At 40.1% G+C, this 19347-nt stretch overlaps 1 protein-coding gene across 1 annotated transcript in view; it reads left to right on the forward strand.

The window, feature by feature from the left end:
• LOC103765024 (cohesin subunit SA-2) overlaps window positions 1-19347 on the forward strand; it is a 58821-nt gene that overhangs the window by 5050 nt on the left and 34424 nt on the right. The window contains exons 4-11 of the mRNA XM_018084125.2: window positions 342-488; window positions 3238-3334; window positions 4335-4411; window positions 9202-9273; window positions 11436-11640; window positions 12696-12847; window positions 14096-14169; window positions 14613-14736. Of these exons, the coding sequence (XP_017939614.1) occupies window positions 342-488; window positions 3238-3334; window positions 4335-4411; window positions 9202-9273; window positions 11436-11640; window positions 12696-12847; window positions 14096-14169; window positions 14613-14736 (948 nt within the window). The remainder of the gene's footprint in view (window positions 1-341; window positions 489-3237; window positions 3335-4334; window positions 4412-9201; window positions 9274-11435; window positions 11641-12695; window positions 12848-14095; window positions 14170-14612; window positions 14737-19347) is intronic.

A 19347-nucleotide genomic window follows, 5' to 3' on the forward strand; every position in this document is an offset into this window, starting at 1 on the left:
GCTTGCTGTCTGTTCTTCAGAAATTACAGCTGATACTGAAAACTGCCTTCTGGGTGGTATACAACTGTACAGAAGATTCTTTCCTGTTATACCTTCCTATGCTTATGACTCATTGTTGAGGAAAAAATTCAAGCAGATAAATCCTTTCTTTCGTTCCCCTTTAGTACAGTTGTGTTTGAGAAAGCTTTATGGGTGTCCTTGGGGTATAAAAGTCAGCAGCCTGGGGAAGTGATCGCAGTAAGGGTGAAATAAACTCATTGTTAGGGGATAATTCATGTGTCTGTGAACGTCTGGTGTGCACTGCGTTTTCTCACGTGCTTTCTTTGCTTGACTCGTTTCAGAGAGAGAAACGGAAGGTCCGAGAACAGTGTGAAAACATAAGGAGGAATTCCACCAGTAGCAGGAGAGTGAGCCGGCTGCAGAATGGCGAAGTCATTGAGGCAGTTACATTGTTTGAAGTGGTTAGCATGGGCAAGCAGGCCATGCAGGTATTTCTAGCACTGAATTCTGAAAGGTCTTGGTAGAAGGAAGATGGATAAACAGTATTTCAGGCATTTATACTGTGTAGCATTTACATTTTGGCATAGATGGGGAAGAAACATGTTTGATTGAACAACTGTTATGAGCATGACTCTTAAAAAGAGCATCTTGCGTCTTCAAGAAATTAGTCAAAAAGTAGCTGTCAGATATGTAAAAAGAGGAACGGAATTATACCTAAAGCAGTGTTCCTAAGGCAGTGCCTGAACATACTAGAAGATAATTATTTTAAAAAGTGTGGAAAAGTCTCATCAGTAGCAGATTTTAGTTGTCCAGGATGCTGAAAATCAGGCCTTCCTTTTTTTTTTTTTTGTCTCCCCAGGTGCTTTTGGTATTTTTCTTTTACCTCTATTCCAATGTGGTTTGATAGTAGTTTGCATAATAGTCGGGTTTCCTGTGCGTCTATATAGTTAGCTTCAGTGTGAGGAAGCCCACCTCCCCATACTCTGTGAGCACATGTATACATTATGTTTGTATATGTGTATGAAAATCTGGAGCCCCAAATATTTTTATACAGTTATACCTATGTCTCCAGTGTGTAGTGTCTGTAAGCAAAGTGTATGTGTGTCTGTGCACGCATGCATGGAAAGTACATTTATATTTTGAATGCGAGACCTTAGTTTTTCCAAGATGTTTGTGTGGATGGACTTTTGCCATGCTTAAGCTGTGTTAACTTCAGTAGAGCTCCCTGAAGAGCTCGCCTTCTGCTATGCAAACCGTGATGGGAAGGTCCTGGAAAGGCAGTAGAGCTTGAGCTCTGCTGCTGCTAGAATTTAATAGACCTGTGTAGCACTACCAGGGGTTTGAAACCTGGATGGTTTGTCCCAGGAGGCCTGTGTCACACAGGTTGTAGGCTGTACTGCACTAGAGATGAAATCTGGAGTTGTTTTTTGGTTTAAGTGTAGTATGTGAACTATTTCAATTTACTGCACAAACGAAGTGCTGGAGAAGAAAGCTCCCGAGGAAAATTGCTATATAATTTAATACTAATTATTAGATGGTGCAGCGGTTAAATATATGTGTTTTTGTTTTGTTTTTATTTGTTTTTATTTTTATTTGTTTTTAAATTAAACTGTTACTTTGATACTAGCAAGAAGTCAGGAGGATGACTTTTTTTTATATTAAATTTATTAAAACTGTGGTTATGATGTCATGGTTTGAGATCCCCAAAATCTAATTCCCTAGTCTAAGCCCCCTCCCCCATCTCAACCTAGTATAAGATGTGGGTTTTTTTCCAGACAAAACACGAGACTCAGAATGGGGGAAAGGGAATATATTACAATGACTGTACAAATAAATATTATAATACATTATACGCACGATCACAACTATCTCTACCATGACATAAGTATTTACAATGGATCAGATCTCTTCTCCCCTCCAAATAAAAGTCCAGGAGGGAAGAAGGACAGATCCCTTCTAGTCTCTGAGCAGTTTCTCTATGGTAGCAGTCATCTGTCCTCTTCACATGCATGGAGCTGATAGCTGGATTTCTTTTCAATACACACAAGGGGGTCTCCAAGGCCCTTGGCCTGTCATCTCCAAACGAAGGGTCTTCAAGACACAAGGGGGTCTCCTTTCACCCCTCTTGACTCTCCTTCGACTCCAAGCGAAGGCCTCACCTGTGGACTGCCAGCAGGGACAAAACTCGCTTCACCACAGGCATATCACAAAGTGCAGGGGCATCTTCGTGAAAGTCCCTTCCTCAGGGGGGTTCACCCCTGAGTCAGAACATCTTGGGCAGCATTCAGTTGAAAGCCTTTGCCTCAAGAGTTCTACCAGAGCTCCTGTGCTCTGTCTCAGGCTGCCACCTTGGCAGCAGTGGCAAGGGGGGGGGAAGGCCAAGGTCACCTCCCTCTGCATTCCTCTCTGTCCCAGTCCAGCTTCCCAGGACGCTCTGAGCTTCTCAGCTCCTCTCTGCAGTGCATGTCGCACTTCACCCCTCCCTTCTAGGACGTGAGGGGTCTCCAAGGAGTTTGGGGGGTCTGGTTCAGTTCTTAACCCCAAAACTCTGTACGTCTGCTGCTGACTCTCTTTTCTCGGCTCTCCTTCCAAGAGTCCTCTCTGCGGTGCATGCCGTTTGCTGTTTGGTTCAGTTCTTATCTGTCCTGGCTCTTAGCCAGTCTCTGGACGCTGCTTCTGCTGCTGCTCTGTCTCTGCTCACTTACAGTGGAGAAAACTTTCTTGGCTCTCACCTGCAGGCACCTAGCCCAGCTTTATGCTGTTCCAGGTCCCCACAGCCCCTGCTGGGGGCTGGGGGGGCCAAAGCCCCCCAGGGGCTTCTGCCCTCTGCTCCTCGTGGCCTCAGAACATGGCTACCACCTCTACAACCAAACTACAACTAACCTTCTCTTCCGTTTGCTTGTGGTATGTTTACATTTCGCAGGAGCGCAGATTGGACAAAACTTCAAAACTTCAAAACTTCCAGGGGTCACCACCCCCTGGGGTTTTACCATTTTCTTAGCTTCAGAGGGAAAACCTGGTTCAAACCACTACAGTAGTTTAAGGCTTCATTTTGCCCCAGAAGGAGTCTTTTAAAACTATTAGAAATGGAACAGAATTATGTGGAGTTTATTCTTGTTTTTATAATTTAATGGAGATGGAACAGTGTTAGTTTGTGTCTTTATTATGGATATTGTCAGTGGAGTACAGCATACTGTGTTCAACTCCTGACTAATGAGTTTCTTTAATCTGTTCTAGTCTGTAGTAGATGACTGGGTTGAAGCTTATAAACAAGACAGGAATGTGGCACTTCTAGATCTGATCAACTTCTTCATTCAGTGCTCAGGCTGTCAAGGTAATTTACCCTCTTAGTAGCCCTTTCCATTGTCTGTGGATGAGAATAGTCTGAAGTGTGCTTTCTAAAATGGAATTTTTCTCTTCAGTAAATCATGCACTTATAATCTGTACTGTTCGTTAAGACAAACTCCAGATGGGCAGGACTAATAGTAAAGAATGCTGCTGGTTAAACTCTTTGACTCTGTGTTCACAGCATTCCAGCTCTGAGAGTTGTATTTGAACATGGTTTGCAAGGTCAGCTTTTGAAGTGGCATGTCACATCACTTTGCAGAATCCCCGCATAGGGAAGATGGTTTTGATGAGTATTCTAATTAAAATCCAGTGTTTCAGTTGCCATTTGTTTTGTAATTTCTGAGTTTATTTTGTATTGCTGGTATCTTTGTTTGAAAAGAAACAGCTAACAAATTCAGCTCCCTGCTTTGGTGGCTAGAAAAGCAATGCATTGCCTCATTGTGGCTCTTTTTACCAGAGGGTGGTGAAGCTGTCTGTTTGGTAACAAACATTGGGACACTGACTTATGGGGACAATCTGCTAGTGAAATGCTTCAGGATGTCAAGTAAGAGTTTTAAGAAGACAGTTCTGTTAGTTTGAAACTTCTGAGTGTATTTAGACAGCTAGAAATGTACCTTTTACACTTTTTTTTTTCCAGGTCTTTACCTAATATGCTTTCTCTCTAGTATTTTGGGGTCTTTGACTAGCAGTGGGCAAAATTTTAGTAAATCTTTGAAGTAAATGAGTGGACAGAGACAGGGCCAGACAGCACAGAGCAGACTTCTCTAAAGTGAATTTCAGTTTTGGTTCATCAGTACTTTTTCTTATCAGTGAACTTATGTGTCTCTTAATATATCTATTGCCCATAGCAGTGTAGCAGATAAATAAAAAAGAGTCCTCCTTTCTTGGTGTTTCTAAATTTGAAATAAAGTCCTTACTGTGGTTTGGACTTGATTAATGTTGTGTGGTTGTTGATAATTCTTGTTTTTAAAACATTACTTTCCTAGGCATGGTAACAGCAGAGATGTTTCAAAGTTTGCACAAGAAGGATGTCATGCGAAAAATGACAGAGACCTTTGATGAGGTAGGCACAGCTTTGACTTTGCATACCTTTTTTATATAAATAATAGGCTCTACCTTAATAGCCAACCTGGTCAGAGTTCCTGTTGCTTATCAGGAGCTGTGTCCTGTTTCCTTAATTTAGAAAAATAATCCTGTTTTTCAGAAGAGAAATTTGATGTTATAATGACCCATTTTAGCAGCAGCAGGATATGTTTTTTGTAAGTCACTTTTATTTTGAGAGTGTTATTAGGGCTGTCTAACTGCAGTCTTCCTGAATCTGACTTTCTCTTAGGAGTTCTTTTGGTAGTGACTTCCTACAGGTAAATATAACTTGGCGTTTCAGCAAGTAAATGGTTCCTTTGGTATTTGGTTGATGGGTCCTTTAAAAAATACTAATATAGATTACTGATGAGATATTTTTAACTGATATTTTTATTTGAATATGTTCCTTCTGCTTTATTGATACTATGATTTTTAATAATTGTATTGTGTCATATGAAAGAAGAAAATTTTTTAGATAATTTTGAAAAAATGGTGAATCATTTCTTGTGGATTGTTAAGAAAAACGTACAGCTTTACAATAATGCTTCTCTGCTTGACTGCTCCTTGGCTAATTATGGCAACATTAAATTTTCTACAGCGTTCTCACAGTTGCTTCTGTGCTTTTTTTTCTGTATTTGTCACCTCTGAATTGATTTGTCAAGCAGCAGCCATCAGCCTTGCTTTAATTGAGCATCTCTCAAAGACCAGCTGCTGTAGAAATTCCCACAGAGGATGAATTTGTCAATATGGTTTTCTTCATTTTCTTCATTTTCTTGGGCTAATTTTTGACAGAAATGATCCGATATGTGTCTGGCCATATGAATTAGTAATCTGGCACTTCTTTGCCAACTAAATTAGGCCTGATTAACACTCATGGAATTGTAGGCACTCTGACAGATACAAACATGTGATTGTTGTTATCATCATCCTGGAAGTATTACAGCTCTGTAACCTTTTCATCTGTCCTGGTGGGCAAAAAGGAAGGTTCTACAGTTACCTTAGAAACTGTATTCTGTATGCTATATAAAGAAAGTAAGTTCTCTCTTATCTTTTTCATAAATTAGATGGAAATGTCAGTTAGTGATTAAGTTAGTTGAGAAATGATGCCATAGAGGACTACTATTTCAAAACCATTTTTTTAAATGATAGTAGTAGTGAAAGTAGTAATGAGAGTGGAGAATATTGCCGTGTATGTGCTCAAGTACCTCATCTTGCCTTTTAATTTTTATTGTTTGTTTCTAGCATTCAGAGGATTGAAAAATTAAAGGTTTTTATGTAATTCTTCATTCCTGATGATTTCAGTGATTCAACCATGGCATTGTTGTTCAGTTAAATTGCAACCTTGTACCAATGCTTCCTCCTAAAATTTTCACTAGTGTTAGTGGGAAATGTCAGTGGAGTTGAATTTTGCAAGAAGTGTGAAGGGCAACAAGAAAAGAATATATAAATATTCTGGGTGGCGAAGCTGTCTGTTTGGTAACAAACATTGAGACACTGACTTGTGGGGACAATCTGCTAGTGAAATGCTTCAGGATGTCAAGTAAGAGTTTTAAGAAGACAGTTCTGTTAGTTTGAAATTTTGTTTTGAAACGGCAAAAGAAAGCCCAGGGAAAACATGGGTCCACTACTAAATGTGGTAGGGGCCCTTGTGACAAAGGACACAGAAGAGCCCGAGGTACTCAATGCCTTCTTTGCTTCTGTCCTTACTGGTAAGATTGGCTTTCAGAAATACTAGGTCTGTAAGACCATAGGGGAAGTCTGGAGCAAGGATTACTTACCTTCTTTGAAGGAGGTCCGCTTAGGGAACTCCTAAATGGACTGAACATACATAAAACCATGTGGTCTGACAGAAGGTACCCAGGAGTGCTGAGGGAACTGTCCGATGTCACTGTGAGGCCCCTTTTGATGATCTTTGAAAGGTTGTGGCCACTGGGACAGATTCCTGAAGCGTTGAGGAAAGCAAATGTCACTCCTGTTTTCAGAAAGGGCAGGAAGGCAGATCTGGCAAACTCAAACTGATGAACCTCACCTTGATCCCTGGGAAGGTGAAGAAGCAACGAATTCTGGAAGTAATGTCCAAACACATGGAGGTTAAGGAGGTGATCAGGAGTAGTCAGCATGGATTTACAAAGGGGAAATTGTGCTTAACCAACATGATAGCCAGCTATAACAAAGTGAGTAGTTTGGTGGATGAGGAGGGATGAGCAGATGTTTTTTTATCTTGACTTCAGTAAGACTTGATACACTGTTCTCATGTACAAGCTGGTGAAGTATTGAGTTAGTTTAGTGGACAGTTGGGTGGACTGAAAACTGGCTGAACAACCACGCCCATGAGGTTGGCACAAGGTCCAGTTGAAGGCTAGTCACTAGTGCTGTACCCCAGGGTTTGATATTTGGGCCAGTGCTGTTTATCATATTGAATCATGACCTAGACAGTGGGACAGAGTTTGCTCTTAGCAAATTGTCAGATGATACAAAAGCTAGGAGGATTACCTGCTAGACCAGGTGGTTGTTCTGCTGTTCAGCGGGATCTCAACAGACTGGAGAGTTGGGCGGGGGGAAGCTCATGAAGTTTTACAACAGGAAACCCTGTAAATCTGGGGATGAATAACTCCATGCACCACTCTGCACTGGGGGCTGATTGACTGGAAAGCAGCTCTGCAGAGTAGGATCTCTGTGTGGATGACAAAATGAACACGAGTCAGCAATGCGCCCTCGCAGCAAAGTTGACCAACAGCCTCCTGGGCTCCATTAGGCAGGGCACTGCCAGCAGGTCATGGCAGGTGATCCTTCCTCTCTGTTCATACTATTGAGACCACATCTGGAGAGCTGAGTGGAGTTCTGGGCCTCACAGTACAATAGATAGAGATGGGTTTACTGGAGTGAGTCCAGTGAAGGGCTACGAAGATGATTAATGAGCTTTCATATGAGGAGAGGCTGAGAGAGTTGACCCTGTTCAATCTGGAAAGAAGGTGGCTCAGAGGAATCTCATCTGTGTGTAAAAATACCTGATGTGACAGAATGACAAGGAGGAAGCACAGCTCTACTCAATGGTGCCCAGTGAGACAGTGAGTGCAAAGGCAAGCCAAGATAGGCAATGGGCACAATCAGAAATGTATGAAATTTCACCTGAACACAAGAAAACTTTTACTGGGAGGGTGGTCAAGCAGTGGAACAGGTTGCCCAGAGAGGTTGTGGAGTGTCTGTCTGTGAAAATATTAGTTGACTGCACAAGGCATCACCTGACACTGAGAGGACAGACATGTACTTTCAGGGATCCTTGGCAGAATGATGGTGGTACTAATTGTAGTTACAATTAAAGCTTTATTTCTTAATATATTATGATTAGTCTAGCACAGAATTTATGATTAAAATGGCAGAGGATTTCTACAAGAAGAATCAATATAATAGCATAATATAGAATTTATAATACAGCTCAGGTCTCACTGTCCAGCAGCAGCTCTGGTCAAAGTTCATCATTTAAGTCTTGCAACCCCTTGATTCTATAGACTACTCTGGTTGCTGTGATGGTTCCCTGTTGTGTGACTGGGTCATTGCCACCACCTGTCTGTCTGGATGCGTGGGACCTTCAAGGCCAGTAAGGAAGGAAGTACTTGGCCTGGCTCTCAAAAACCACGAGACCACTAGGAAGGGGAAGAAGAAATCTGTTTGGTTTGTCTACTTGGTTCACAGGACCTTCTGGTCCTGAGAATGAGGGAAAGGGAATGAATCACAGAGAAGTGGTGCTTGCCTCATAAAATGGCATTAGTTATACTAAAGACATTAGTAGGGGTTGAGTCACACACAGCACTGGGCAGCCTACTTTGGCTGACCCTGCTTGAGCAAGTGGGCTTGGTTTAGATGATCTCAAAGAGTCTTTCTCAATTTCAATCTTTCTGTGATTCTCTGAAAACTTTTGCTGGTGTTGGCTGCAGAGAATGTGATTGTTGAGGCATTTCCTCTTTGTGGTCTGTGGTATTCCTCAGTGGTGAGATAGACTTGTCTTTAGGACCACTGTTTTCTGTTTTACTTCTTTCTTAAACTAATCTGTTTCTCTCTTCTGCTTTTCTTTCTGTATGTGACATTTTATTTTTTGTAGTTCTTTGTTCTTTTATAGGTTTCCCTTCCCTTTCCCATTTTGTTGCTGAAATGTTTGTCAATGGAAGAATTAAGTTTGATGCATAACTGTACAACTAGATGGGGATAGAAATACTTTTACTTCACTAAGCGTAATAAATAACTCTAGATTTCATGCCTTTTGTCTTGGAACAATTGCAGAGTTGAGAAAACATCTCTGAATCAAGTTACACTAGTGCTGAAAACATTTCTCTATAATTTGAAAAGCTCAGAATGTTTTTTTTTTTTAGAGTTTGGATGTTTTACAGTATCTAGGTGCTAAATGTTGGAAAGGGATATATACTTAGACTTGCTGAGAAACCGTGTCTTAGAATTAATAATGAGAGTTATACCTTGTATATGTTTGTTTTTAAATTTTGAAAACAAATTGGGTCTTACTTGTAGCAAGAAAACTCAGGTTTTATGTAAAACTGTGTTTTTCTTCTGTCATTGGTTATAAATAAAAAATACCAAGAAAAGAAGGATTTAGATTTTGTTTAATGTTTTAGATTGTCTGAACCACCTGTAATACACATTGTCTGAAGTTCTAATAGCCTTTTAAAGATGTTGCATGTTTTGTGATGCTTTTGTGTTTATGAATTAACTGTGCCATTTCCTCGTCAAACTTTCAAAATTTTGTCTCCTGCATTACAGGAAACTGGATTGCAGTACAAGAAATTCATGGCCTATCCCTGGATCCTGACAGTTACTTGGCCGGTGGACATGGTAGGACTGTTGTGGTTCTCTGCAACTGAAGTATAGCAGTTTCTATGGCTGTATATCCTGTTTCCAGTGTAGGCAGACACATCAGAAGTAGTCATCTTAAAGTGGATGGAGATAATTGTGCACTTCTAGAGGTGCCTCATCAGGTCTGTTTTAGACCTCTGGTTTGGATGAACACACACTTCTGAAGTGTCTGTTTCTCACTAATGATGTCAAAGACATGGGACATCAGCGTTTTGAACAGATTGGTGTGTATCAAGTTGCAGTGGTGCTCAAGAATGTTCCCCGTCCCCTCCAGCAAGCTCTACACACGTGTGTGTGTATGCATGCGTATGTGCACACATGCGTATGCACACAGAGGTTTTGGCAGACAGATTTGTTCAAATAAATGTTTAAATGGAAGAATATTTTGAGAGCAGAATCAGCTTTTCTGCAATACCCCTTCCCATACAACAATTGCAGCATTGTGGGGAATTTATCTCATTTCCTTGTTGGCACTGGATTTTGATTTTCCTCTGTTTACATAGACTCTGTATGAAAGAAGGAAACATTTCCAGGTTGAGTCAGAGCAGGAGCTCACATCACTCACTTGGGTGATTTCAATAGTTTCTGGAAGAACCTGTGTGAAGTGCCTAATCTGACTTGATTTCTGGAAGCAGAGCTACTTCTCTACTGGTTATGGAAGGAATCTAAGGGAATCCCAAGTTAGGTGCCTTACTTTAGGTTAGGCATTGTGTCGTCTATATGTTTACAATATACATGTTACCATTAAACGGTATCCCAGTGCAATAAACAAGGATAGTAGTAATGCTCTTGAAAAGTGAGATTTTGTATATTTGTGCTGCTTTTCAGATTGAGGAGTAAGTTATGGTGATAAAGTAGGTATTTCCTTAAGTTGTAGATTGTCTTTCTTCTGTCTGTGTCAGGATCAAGGAGCATTAAATGGAGCTTGATGAGAACTTTCCTTTCTGTCTTGACACTTGCTGCTGCTGTTAGGCTCTGAACCGACTCTTATAACCTGACCAGGAACACATCCCAAATTCCAGATTTCCAGTGTATTTTAGGTTGTGGCCAACCCTGTGATCAGTCTGGGTTTGCATTTATTTTTCAAGAAAGCCGTGGCTCCTGTGCTTTGGAAACAAAGTTACAAGAGAAGAGCATAAAGTGTACTTTTTAAGTACACAAAGTTATGCTGGATGTGAAGCTGTAAGTTAGAATATGTCTGAGAAGGTGTTTGACCACCTAGTGAAGGACCAGCTGAACAGTGACCTGCCTTCAGGATGAAGTTTTTCATAGTGAGCAAAATTTTGGAGTTCCTTGGCTCCACTCACACCTGGAAACTGTCAGGATGCAAATTCATATTCTGAACCATTCCTGGGATCTGTGATGTGTAAATGAAATAAATATTCACAGTCTGAAGTTGCCATTTACAGTCTTCCTAATGTGCCTTTCACATGTGTGAGAAGTCATTTGAACTTCCCTCTGTCTGCTTTCCTCCTGGCAGTATGAACTGTACTGTGAACACTTATGGTTTTACTGTAACTTGCTTTTTGTGTAATGTCAAAGGTATTGCCTACTTACTGTTTTTGTGGAGGTTTTTGGAGACCCTGGTGTGGATGGTATAGGTGAATGACACCTATGTCAGTAAGCTTTAGCCTGATAAACTCCTTAAGCTGGCAATGCTACTGAGGAAAACAATCCCATCCTGTTCACACTGCAGTTGTTTGTCTCCACTTACACTCACTCAATTTTCTGCCTGGATTTTACTGTGCTTTTGCAGGAAGAGGAAAGACAGAGAAGTGGAGAAGCACTACTACCTGTGAGGAAGTGGAGGGGACCATGACTGCTCATGGTTTATGCCACCAAAAGTTATTTATGATGCTCTGGCTTCGCATGCCCTCTGCTCCTGTCTGTTCACAGCTACCTCACGTACATTGTTTTCGTATGTGAGCTGTCATGACAGGGTAGCTATGATGAAGCTATTTTGTCTCTGTGCTTGCTTGTAGCCTAGTTGCTTGTCCCTGATTTGGAGTAATAACCATGAAAAAAGTTTTGGGGGCATGAAGTGAAACTCACCAAAACTCTCTCATATTCAGTGGGAGAGATGTGAATGCACAAACAAAGATAATTAGTGTGTTTTCTCTTGACTTTTCTTTCTTGTACAGGACAATGAAGACTACCCACTGATCAGAACAGGACCCTATTGGAAGAAGTTCAAGGCCAATTTCTGTGAATTTATTGCAGTGCTTGTCCAGCAGTGCCAGTGCAGCATCCTGTATGATAGCTACTTGATGGACACTGTCATCTCACTGCTTACAGGCTTAGCAGACTCCATGGTCAGAGCATTTAGACACACAAGCACTTTGGCAGGTAAAATAACTCGCAGAGTTGCTGGAGATAATCTTTAGAGTAGATAGAGTTTTGTTGTCTTGTGTACAAACAAAACTACTCTAAATTGAAAAGCTCTGTTTACTGGAGCAGTTGTTCTCTTACGCATTGAGAGTGCCTTCCTCCTAGTATATGTTATACAATTGTCTAGAATATGAATTGTTTGTTCCCGTGTATATCTGAATTTGGATGCTTTAGATATGATAGATTTAGATAAATTTTTTCTTTATTAAGAAATTTTCTTTAGTGTCTGACATGACTAACTTTAGAATTATGCTGTTCTGAGTCTTTTTTTTTTTTCAGTAACTGTTTTTTCGTAGTTTTCTACTTTATTTTCCTCCCTCCACTGATTAACGTGATGAGGTTGCATTAAACTCTTCACCTAAAAAAGGTTCCTTTGGAGAGCTGCTATTTTTGTGGTCTCTGTGCTAAAAAGAACATTTTTGTCTCATGAAACATGATGATACTAAAGCTGCAACTTTTTTTTCCTCCTAAGGCTAGTAAATACCCTCTTCACAATGCAAAGAGCACTTAAAGTATAATTTAGTATGCTGTTTGCTTTGAAGACTCAAAAAACCCACTTGAAATCTATACAAACTATCTAGCAATCCTTAGGGGAATATGAATTTTTGTCAATTCCATTAAAATTAAGATTCCCAGCCTTTTCTGAGCCAGCTTCCCTGGTTTTTCTATTTTTTTAGTTACTGAAAATCAGCTGTTCCACAATTCTAGATTCTTTTGCAGAAAAGTCAGAATTACATAAACTGAGAAGAGTTGCCCAGTAAATTACTTCTCTCACTAGAACTCTGACCAAAAGTTGTAAATCACCAGAAATAGAACTTAGTTTTCCTTTTTTAAAAAATTGTCTGCCTTTATAAACACTGTATTTTAAAATAAATTAATAATCCAGTAATGTTCATAATTTGGATATAAAATGGATTTGGCTAGCCTTATCCTTTTTGTGATAAAGTGGTAAATATATTTATGCTACATATCTCTGAGCTAAGCTAAATGTGTTGGGTTTGTTTCTTTTTTAGCAATGAAACTTTTGACGGCAGTTGTAAGCGTCCATCTGAACCTTGATGTCAACAAGCACAATGCTCAAAGATTGTATGAGGTGGAGAAGCAGAGGATAAGTGGCAAGAGGACCAGTTACAGACTTGACCAGCTAGAGAGAAAAAGGAAAGAGGTTAGGGAGGTGTCTTGTATGGGAGATGTGCGAAAATGTAAAAAGAGGGATTTCTGACTGCTTGCTTTTGGGTCACTGCAGCTCTTTGAGGTTTATATGTTTATCTAATGCATTGTGCAGAGCAGGTGTGACTGGCTGGATTAAGTGGTACAAAAATGACTAACGTAATAACTGCATTATGTACTGTTAACCTCTGATGTCTGTCCTAGTAACTGCTTCATTAAATCGGTATTGTTAGCCCTTGATTTTTGCACAAATGTGGGTTTACGCGCAGATTTAATTGCCTCAATAGCTCTGGTGTTGTGGGAGGGCAGGTTTGTATACGTTTGTACAAATTACAAGCCAAAATGTTAGCAAAGAATGAAAAAGGACACAGGATAACTGACATCTCTGTGTAAGTAATGCATTATAAAACCAGACTTAACTCAGGTATGTCCTGTATCACTTTTGCTGTTCAGTTTCTGTCATTTCTTCCCTGCTCAAACAAACAGCTCCTTTTCAACTCTCAGAGGCAAAACTGTAACTTTAAAAAATAATTCTGACTTGAAGAAGGAGGTGACTTGATATATGAAGATCAAGCACAGTTCCTTGTCTCCTGACCTTAGAATCACTAATCTCTTTTCTAAACTTTGGGTGTCCATGGACTTCTCTGTTACAGAAACAACCCCTTTTTTGTGGGAAGGAGTGTTTGGGTTAGACAGGGTGTTTTAGTATAATCATAAATCTGATCTTATGGGAAAGACAGAGAAAGTGGGTGTGTGTGTTGGGGGGAAACTCAAACTTGTCACCCTTTCTGATGCTGTTGATGAGAGAATGTTTTTATTAAGTGACTTGGTTTCTTAGAAGTTCATATCTAGATTTTCAGGGCTCAGTTAAAATACATGCTCATTGTGCAACTGATGTATTTTGAAAGTGCCTTTCTTCCATCTCTGTTCAAATACATAAAACCAGAATTTGGACCTATATGTGAAGATCATTTGCATATTGATAGATCAGGACTCACTGTATCAAACAAGTTCCTTATTATCCAGGTTAGCAGTTGGTATCCAATAAACTTTTCCTCAGGACATAGCTAACAAATAGGCCAATTGCTGGTGTAGATACAGACCGCTCATTTTTTGTTGGTACCGTGTGTAAACACCAGCCGTTTTCATCACAGTAGTATTCCAAGTGCCCTGCTGCTGCAAATTTTTCATGTGTAGTGAATTCTGGGACCAATATTAACATTCAGTTCTCTTTATGTTTCAGTATGAGCACAAGCTTCTTGAGATACAGAACATGATGAATGCTATTTTCAAAGGGACATTTCTAAACCGTTACCGGTAAGAGCAAAAATAAAACTGTGATGTGTATCTTCGTTCCCAAGAAACTCTTGCTCAGATTATACAGATAGGAGAATCAAGTTAAACATCCTAGAGGCACTGATGGTGTCAAGGAAAGTGTAGCAGTTAAATTAATTTAAAGAATTTGGGCTTATGAAAAGACCTCTTGAGTATGCTTCTTCAGTTCTTCCTGCTGGCTATAGAGCAGTGCATTTGTGATTGAGAAGATATCAGGAATTGCAAAATAGTTATTGCATGAAACTTTGTGGCTAAAAGTGGTCTAAGTATTGATTGAAGACTAACTTATTAATATGAAAATACTTGTAATATTTTGAATAATACATGCTTTTTGCAATTCCAGAACATAAAAATATTGCAAATAATATAATTGATTTTTAAATTGATTTTTAATGTATTAATATTATGATTTTATAATTTCACAGTGATGTGATCCCTGAGATCCGAGCGACTTGCATTGAAGAAATTGGCAGCTGGATTAAAACATACCCAGATGCTTTTTTAAATGATAGCTATTTAAAATATGTTGGATGGATGCTGTATGATAAGGTAAAGTTTTAAAGTTTTTCTTACTGGGTGTAGTACAGGGGATTTTTTAAAAATTTTTTTTGAAGAATCCTAACATTTAAATTCTTGAGAGTAGATATTTAAAACTGTAGTGGTACAAAAAAGAAATTACTTTCTTCCCCATTTCAGGTTTTATTTTCAAAGCCATTGTAACACTAAATAACAGAGAACACTTTTTCCAGTTCTGTGTGTATCCCTCTGTGTGCAATTATTTTTATATGTTACTGAATGGGGAATTATTTCTGATTGTAAATTGGCCTATATCCGTTGAGCACAGGTAGTGTTAAATGTTGATTGAAATTCTGCTTTTATGCTTGATGGACATTTAAAATTTTGTTTAAATTTATAAAAATGAACAAATAGATATTGTCTATAGTAAATAGTCTTCCATATTGCATTTCTCATTTGGAATTAGATGGATATAGAAAATATTTACAGAAAGTCCAGCCATGTCCCAAAGAGTTTTCTCCTTTTCCTTATGGTATATTTGTTTTTTCTTTTTGAGTAGAGGCACATTTAAAACCCCTCCAAAACCTACCAAAACAAACAACCCAAAACCCCAAAGGAAGTCAGTAACTCCAAAATGCCAAGCAATAGGACAAGAAACGATGGACAGAAACTGATGCACAGAAAGTTCCACCTGAACACGAGGAACAATTTCTTTACTGTGTATGTGACTGTGCACCGTGTCCGGTTCTGGGCCCCTCAGTTCAGAAAAGATATTGAGGTGCTGGAGCAGATCCAGAGAAGAGCAACAAGGCTGGTGAAGGGACTCAAGCACCAAGTCCTGTGAGGAGAGGCTGAGGGAGCTGGGGTTGTTTAGCCTGGGCAAGAGGAGGCACAGGGGAGACCTCATCACTCTCTACAACTGCCTGAAAGGAGGTTGTAGCCAGGTGGGGTTTGGTCTCTTCTCCCAGGCAGCTATCAGGAAGACAGGAGGGCATGGTCTTATGCTCTGCCAGGGGAGGTTTAGGTTGGATATTAGGAAGGAATTTTTTACAGAGAGAGTAATCTGACATTGGAATGGGCTGCCCAGGGAGGTGGTGGATTCACCGTCCCTGGAGGTTTTTAAGCTGAGACTGGATGTGGCACTTAGTGCCATGGTCTGGATGTGGCACTTAGTGCCATGGTCTAGTAACCACAGCAGTGTTGGATCAAGGGTTGGACTTGATTATCTCGGAGGTCTTTTCCAACCTGGTTGATTCTATGATTCTGTGACTGGAACGGGTTGCCCAGAGAGGTTGTGGAGTCTCCCTCACTGGAGATATGCAAGAACCGTCTGGATGCAATCCTGTGCAATGTGCTCCAGGATGACCCTGCGTGAGCAGGAGATTGGACCAGATGAGGTCCCTTCCAACCTGACCCATTCTGTGATTCTGTGAAAATATGCTTTTTCTTGTACTTCTAAAATGATGAGAGATTTTAGGAGGATAGGAATGTTTATCAAGAATGGCTAATTACAGAAATTGGCACACTGTGCTTCTGCAGGCCACCTTTGAAGGTGTATATAGCTCCTGTGTACATCCTGAAACATCCTGGTATTTGTGCCAGCTTTGGGCAGTGTTTGTGTTCTGTGAGTGAAGTTGTAGTTTGCCGCCAAGGCCAGGAGGGGTCGCACGAGGCCTCTTGCTTCCCTGCATCGTGCCGTTCCTCTGAAGGCGGCATTTGGGTTTTTAGGACAACAAATCTATCAAGGGCTGTTGGGTTTTTCCTGCATAAATTTTATCTGATCAGAATATCTTTTTAGTGTATGTTCAGTTTGGAGAATTCTCAAAATAAAGCCATTTTTGAAGATGACGTGTCTTCATTCGCAGTACTGTACAGTGAAAATTAACAGCTGTTGTCTCTGATTAATGCACGTAGTTCATCCAGTGCCATTTACTGGGAACTGGAAATGCTTTTTTTTTCTAAAGGTTTTTATCTGAAAGCAAAGCAGATGCAATAAGAGTGAGATAAAGTGGGGAGTCTTCCATATATTACATTTGCTTGAGACTTGGTAGTGTGCCACTGCTGGTGGCTGCAGTCCTGGCAGTGCTTTGTGATTTGCAGCCACTGTCAAACTGCCTGATTTCAAAAGGAGAGCAGGGCATTTTTGGCATCAGCAGGGGCAGCAGTGCTTTTATATACATATGTATGTAATTTCCCACTACTTCTCCTTACTAAGCATTTCTGTCCCATCTTGCTGGGGGTGGGCAGCAAGAAACTGCTAATTCCCAGAGCCAATTTTCTTTTAGTATATATCACAGAGAAGTTTGCCAAATAATTTAGGTCCCAGAGTGGAACAACCACGGAAGTATTCTAAGGATGGGGGAAAACCTGGCCAGGATCATCTACAGTGCTGTAAACAGAGATTAAGTTCAGTTATTTGTGAGGCTTTAAAGGGGAGAAAGGAGGGGAAAATAAGTATAAAATTAACATTTTTGTCTCCAGAGTCTTTTATTTGAAGATGATCAATGTTTCTTCCCCATGAGATACCATTTTGCCATTATAATTTGATATTAAACATCATATTTTTACGTGAAAGGTTATTTTCTAGATGCAAGAAGATTCTTCAAAATCAGAGATAAGATGCTCAAAATTGTATGTGAAAAGCTCTCATTGCCCCAATAAGAGTTGTGGAACAGCATTATAAAGATGCTTTCAAGTAGTTTATATTCATCTGCCAGAAATAATTTAACTTTTTATTTTTGAAGACCAGGGAACAGCTGATAATAAATCTGATAGTTGTTTGCAGCTGGACATTATATATAAGCCCAGTCACCTGCATTTGTGAAACCTAGGCCCTTGCCTTGTACTCAAAGGGTCTACTGTTCTTCCAGGGGAATATGTAGTACCTAAATCAGCATCCAGATCCAATTAAACCCATGCTGATTTGAGCAACAGGTGTTGAAGGGAAGTGCTATGTAAAAAGTTCTGAGTTAAAGATAGAAAAATCAAGACAATGAAGAATAAGGATGGGAAAAGGAATGAGGAAGGCAGAGAGGATGGAGATTAACACTTGGGGTCTCCTACCATGTTAGACTGGCTTTATCTGGAACTTCAGGGCAAGTTGTTGAGGTTTTCTCATTAGACTGTGAAAAACACTCAAAGAAATCCCATGGAAACAGGAACTTTCTGCTGAAATGAACTTCTGTGTCTTGACTATGGGATCCTCCTGGCAAATTTCAGGAAATTGAAAGCATTTTTAGTTTTGCCTTCTGTCCAGCATGACTGTAGAAACTCATCCCATGGTTCTGGCTACTTCTGAAATACTTATTTCTTCAAATGGTTTTCTGTTCATATCTTTGTGCGTATGTGTGGATTTTTTTTTTTGTGGGGAGGGCAATTTTTTAAATTGTTTTATTCAAAGGACAGGTGGATTGTCTTTGCTATTGAGGAATAATTCAGAAGTGGATCTCCCCAGTTTATAACCTGGGGGGTGTTGAGGAGTAAAAAATGACTCAATGACTCTCTCAAACCATCAAACTCCCTGCCTGTATTTGTAAGGTTTATTGAGTGGCCCCATCTCTGTGATAGTGGTGGGGCTGAAATCTCGTAACTGAATGTGTCTAAGCAGTGCTGGAGCCCATGCAGAGCTCTCTGAGGTCAGAGCTGCCCACCACTTTGCTGCTGTTTTCTACCAGTCTGTTTGCAGGTCAGGGTCGAAATATGCTATGGTACAGCTGAGGGACAGTGTGTGTGTTCAGAATATCCTGAAAATGTGCTTACATAATTCGCCTTCACTCTGTCACATCTTTGAAAGACTGAACAGGCAGGTATTTTGGCAAGGTTAAAATGGTAGGTCTGGCAAGGAGATAAGGTGGCTGGGTGTTTGTGTTTGCTAATATTAGCGTTGAAAGGAGCTGAAGATAAGTAGTGAAATAGTTAATTCAAAATTGATCATTCAGAATTACTTCACATCCTTCTAAAACTGTGAGGAATGTTGAATCTGGAAAAGGGGAAGTGGTTGAGACGGAGAAAATGTAGATGAAAAATGTAGGAAAATAGCAGAGGTAGTCAGAGTAGAAGTAGTTATGTGTTTCTAGTTACCAGAGTTAATTTTCTCAACACTTAAAAGAAACATACACATAAAGGGTTATGACTGAGAGCTTTCAGGTGGGAACAGGTATCTTAGAAGGCAGATGGTATACTTTAATGTATTAAACTTTATATCTGCAGATCCACACTTGAATGCCACCTGACTGACAAATGACATTACTCGCTGCATGCCCAGGGCTATATGACCATTCAGCAAGCCATTGCAGACTTCTTTCCTTTTCTCCAAGCACGAATTCAGTCCCTATTCACAAGCAAAGCCTTGTGGAAAAGAACCAAGTGCAGCTGAAGCCAAGATTGCTGTACATTGGCTGAGCTGAGTTCGTGCCAGTGTGCAGGGACGGGTACCAACTTGGGACTGTTTGTGAGTGAATTCTGTGCTGCAGAACCCCTGTGGCTGTAGGAAGCAGCAGGTGTGGGCAACGGTCTCTTCCTCAGACTTTAAAGTTTAAGTAAAATATAGAATAAGTACTGCTGGTGTATTATGGGCAGATTAAAGAACAGTGTACATTGTTACCTGTTGATCTTTTGGGTTATATTTCTAGCAAAAAGCAAAAC

The sequence above is a fragment of the Manacus vitellinus genome, unplaced genomic scaffold (assembly GCF_001715985.3).
Source record: "Manacus vitellinus isolate BGI_N305 unplaced genomic scaffold, ASM171598v3 scaffold_7_pilon, whole genome shotgun sequence".
Taxonomy (NCBI): Eukaryota; Metazoa; Chordata; class Aves; order Passeriformes; family Pipridae; genus Manacus; species Manacus vitellinus.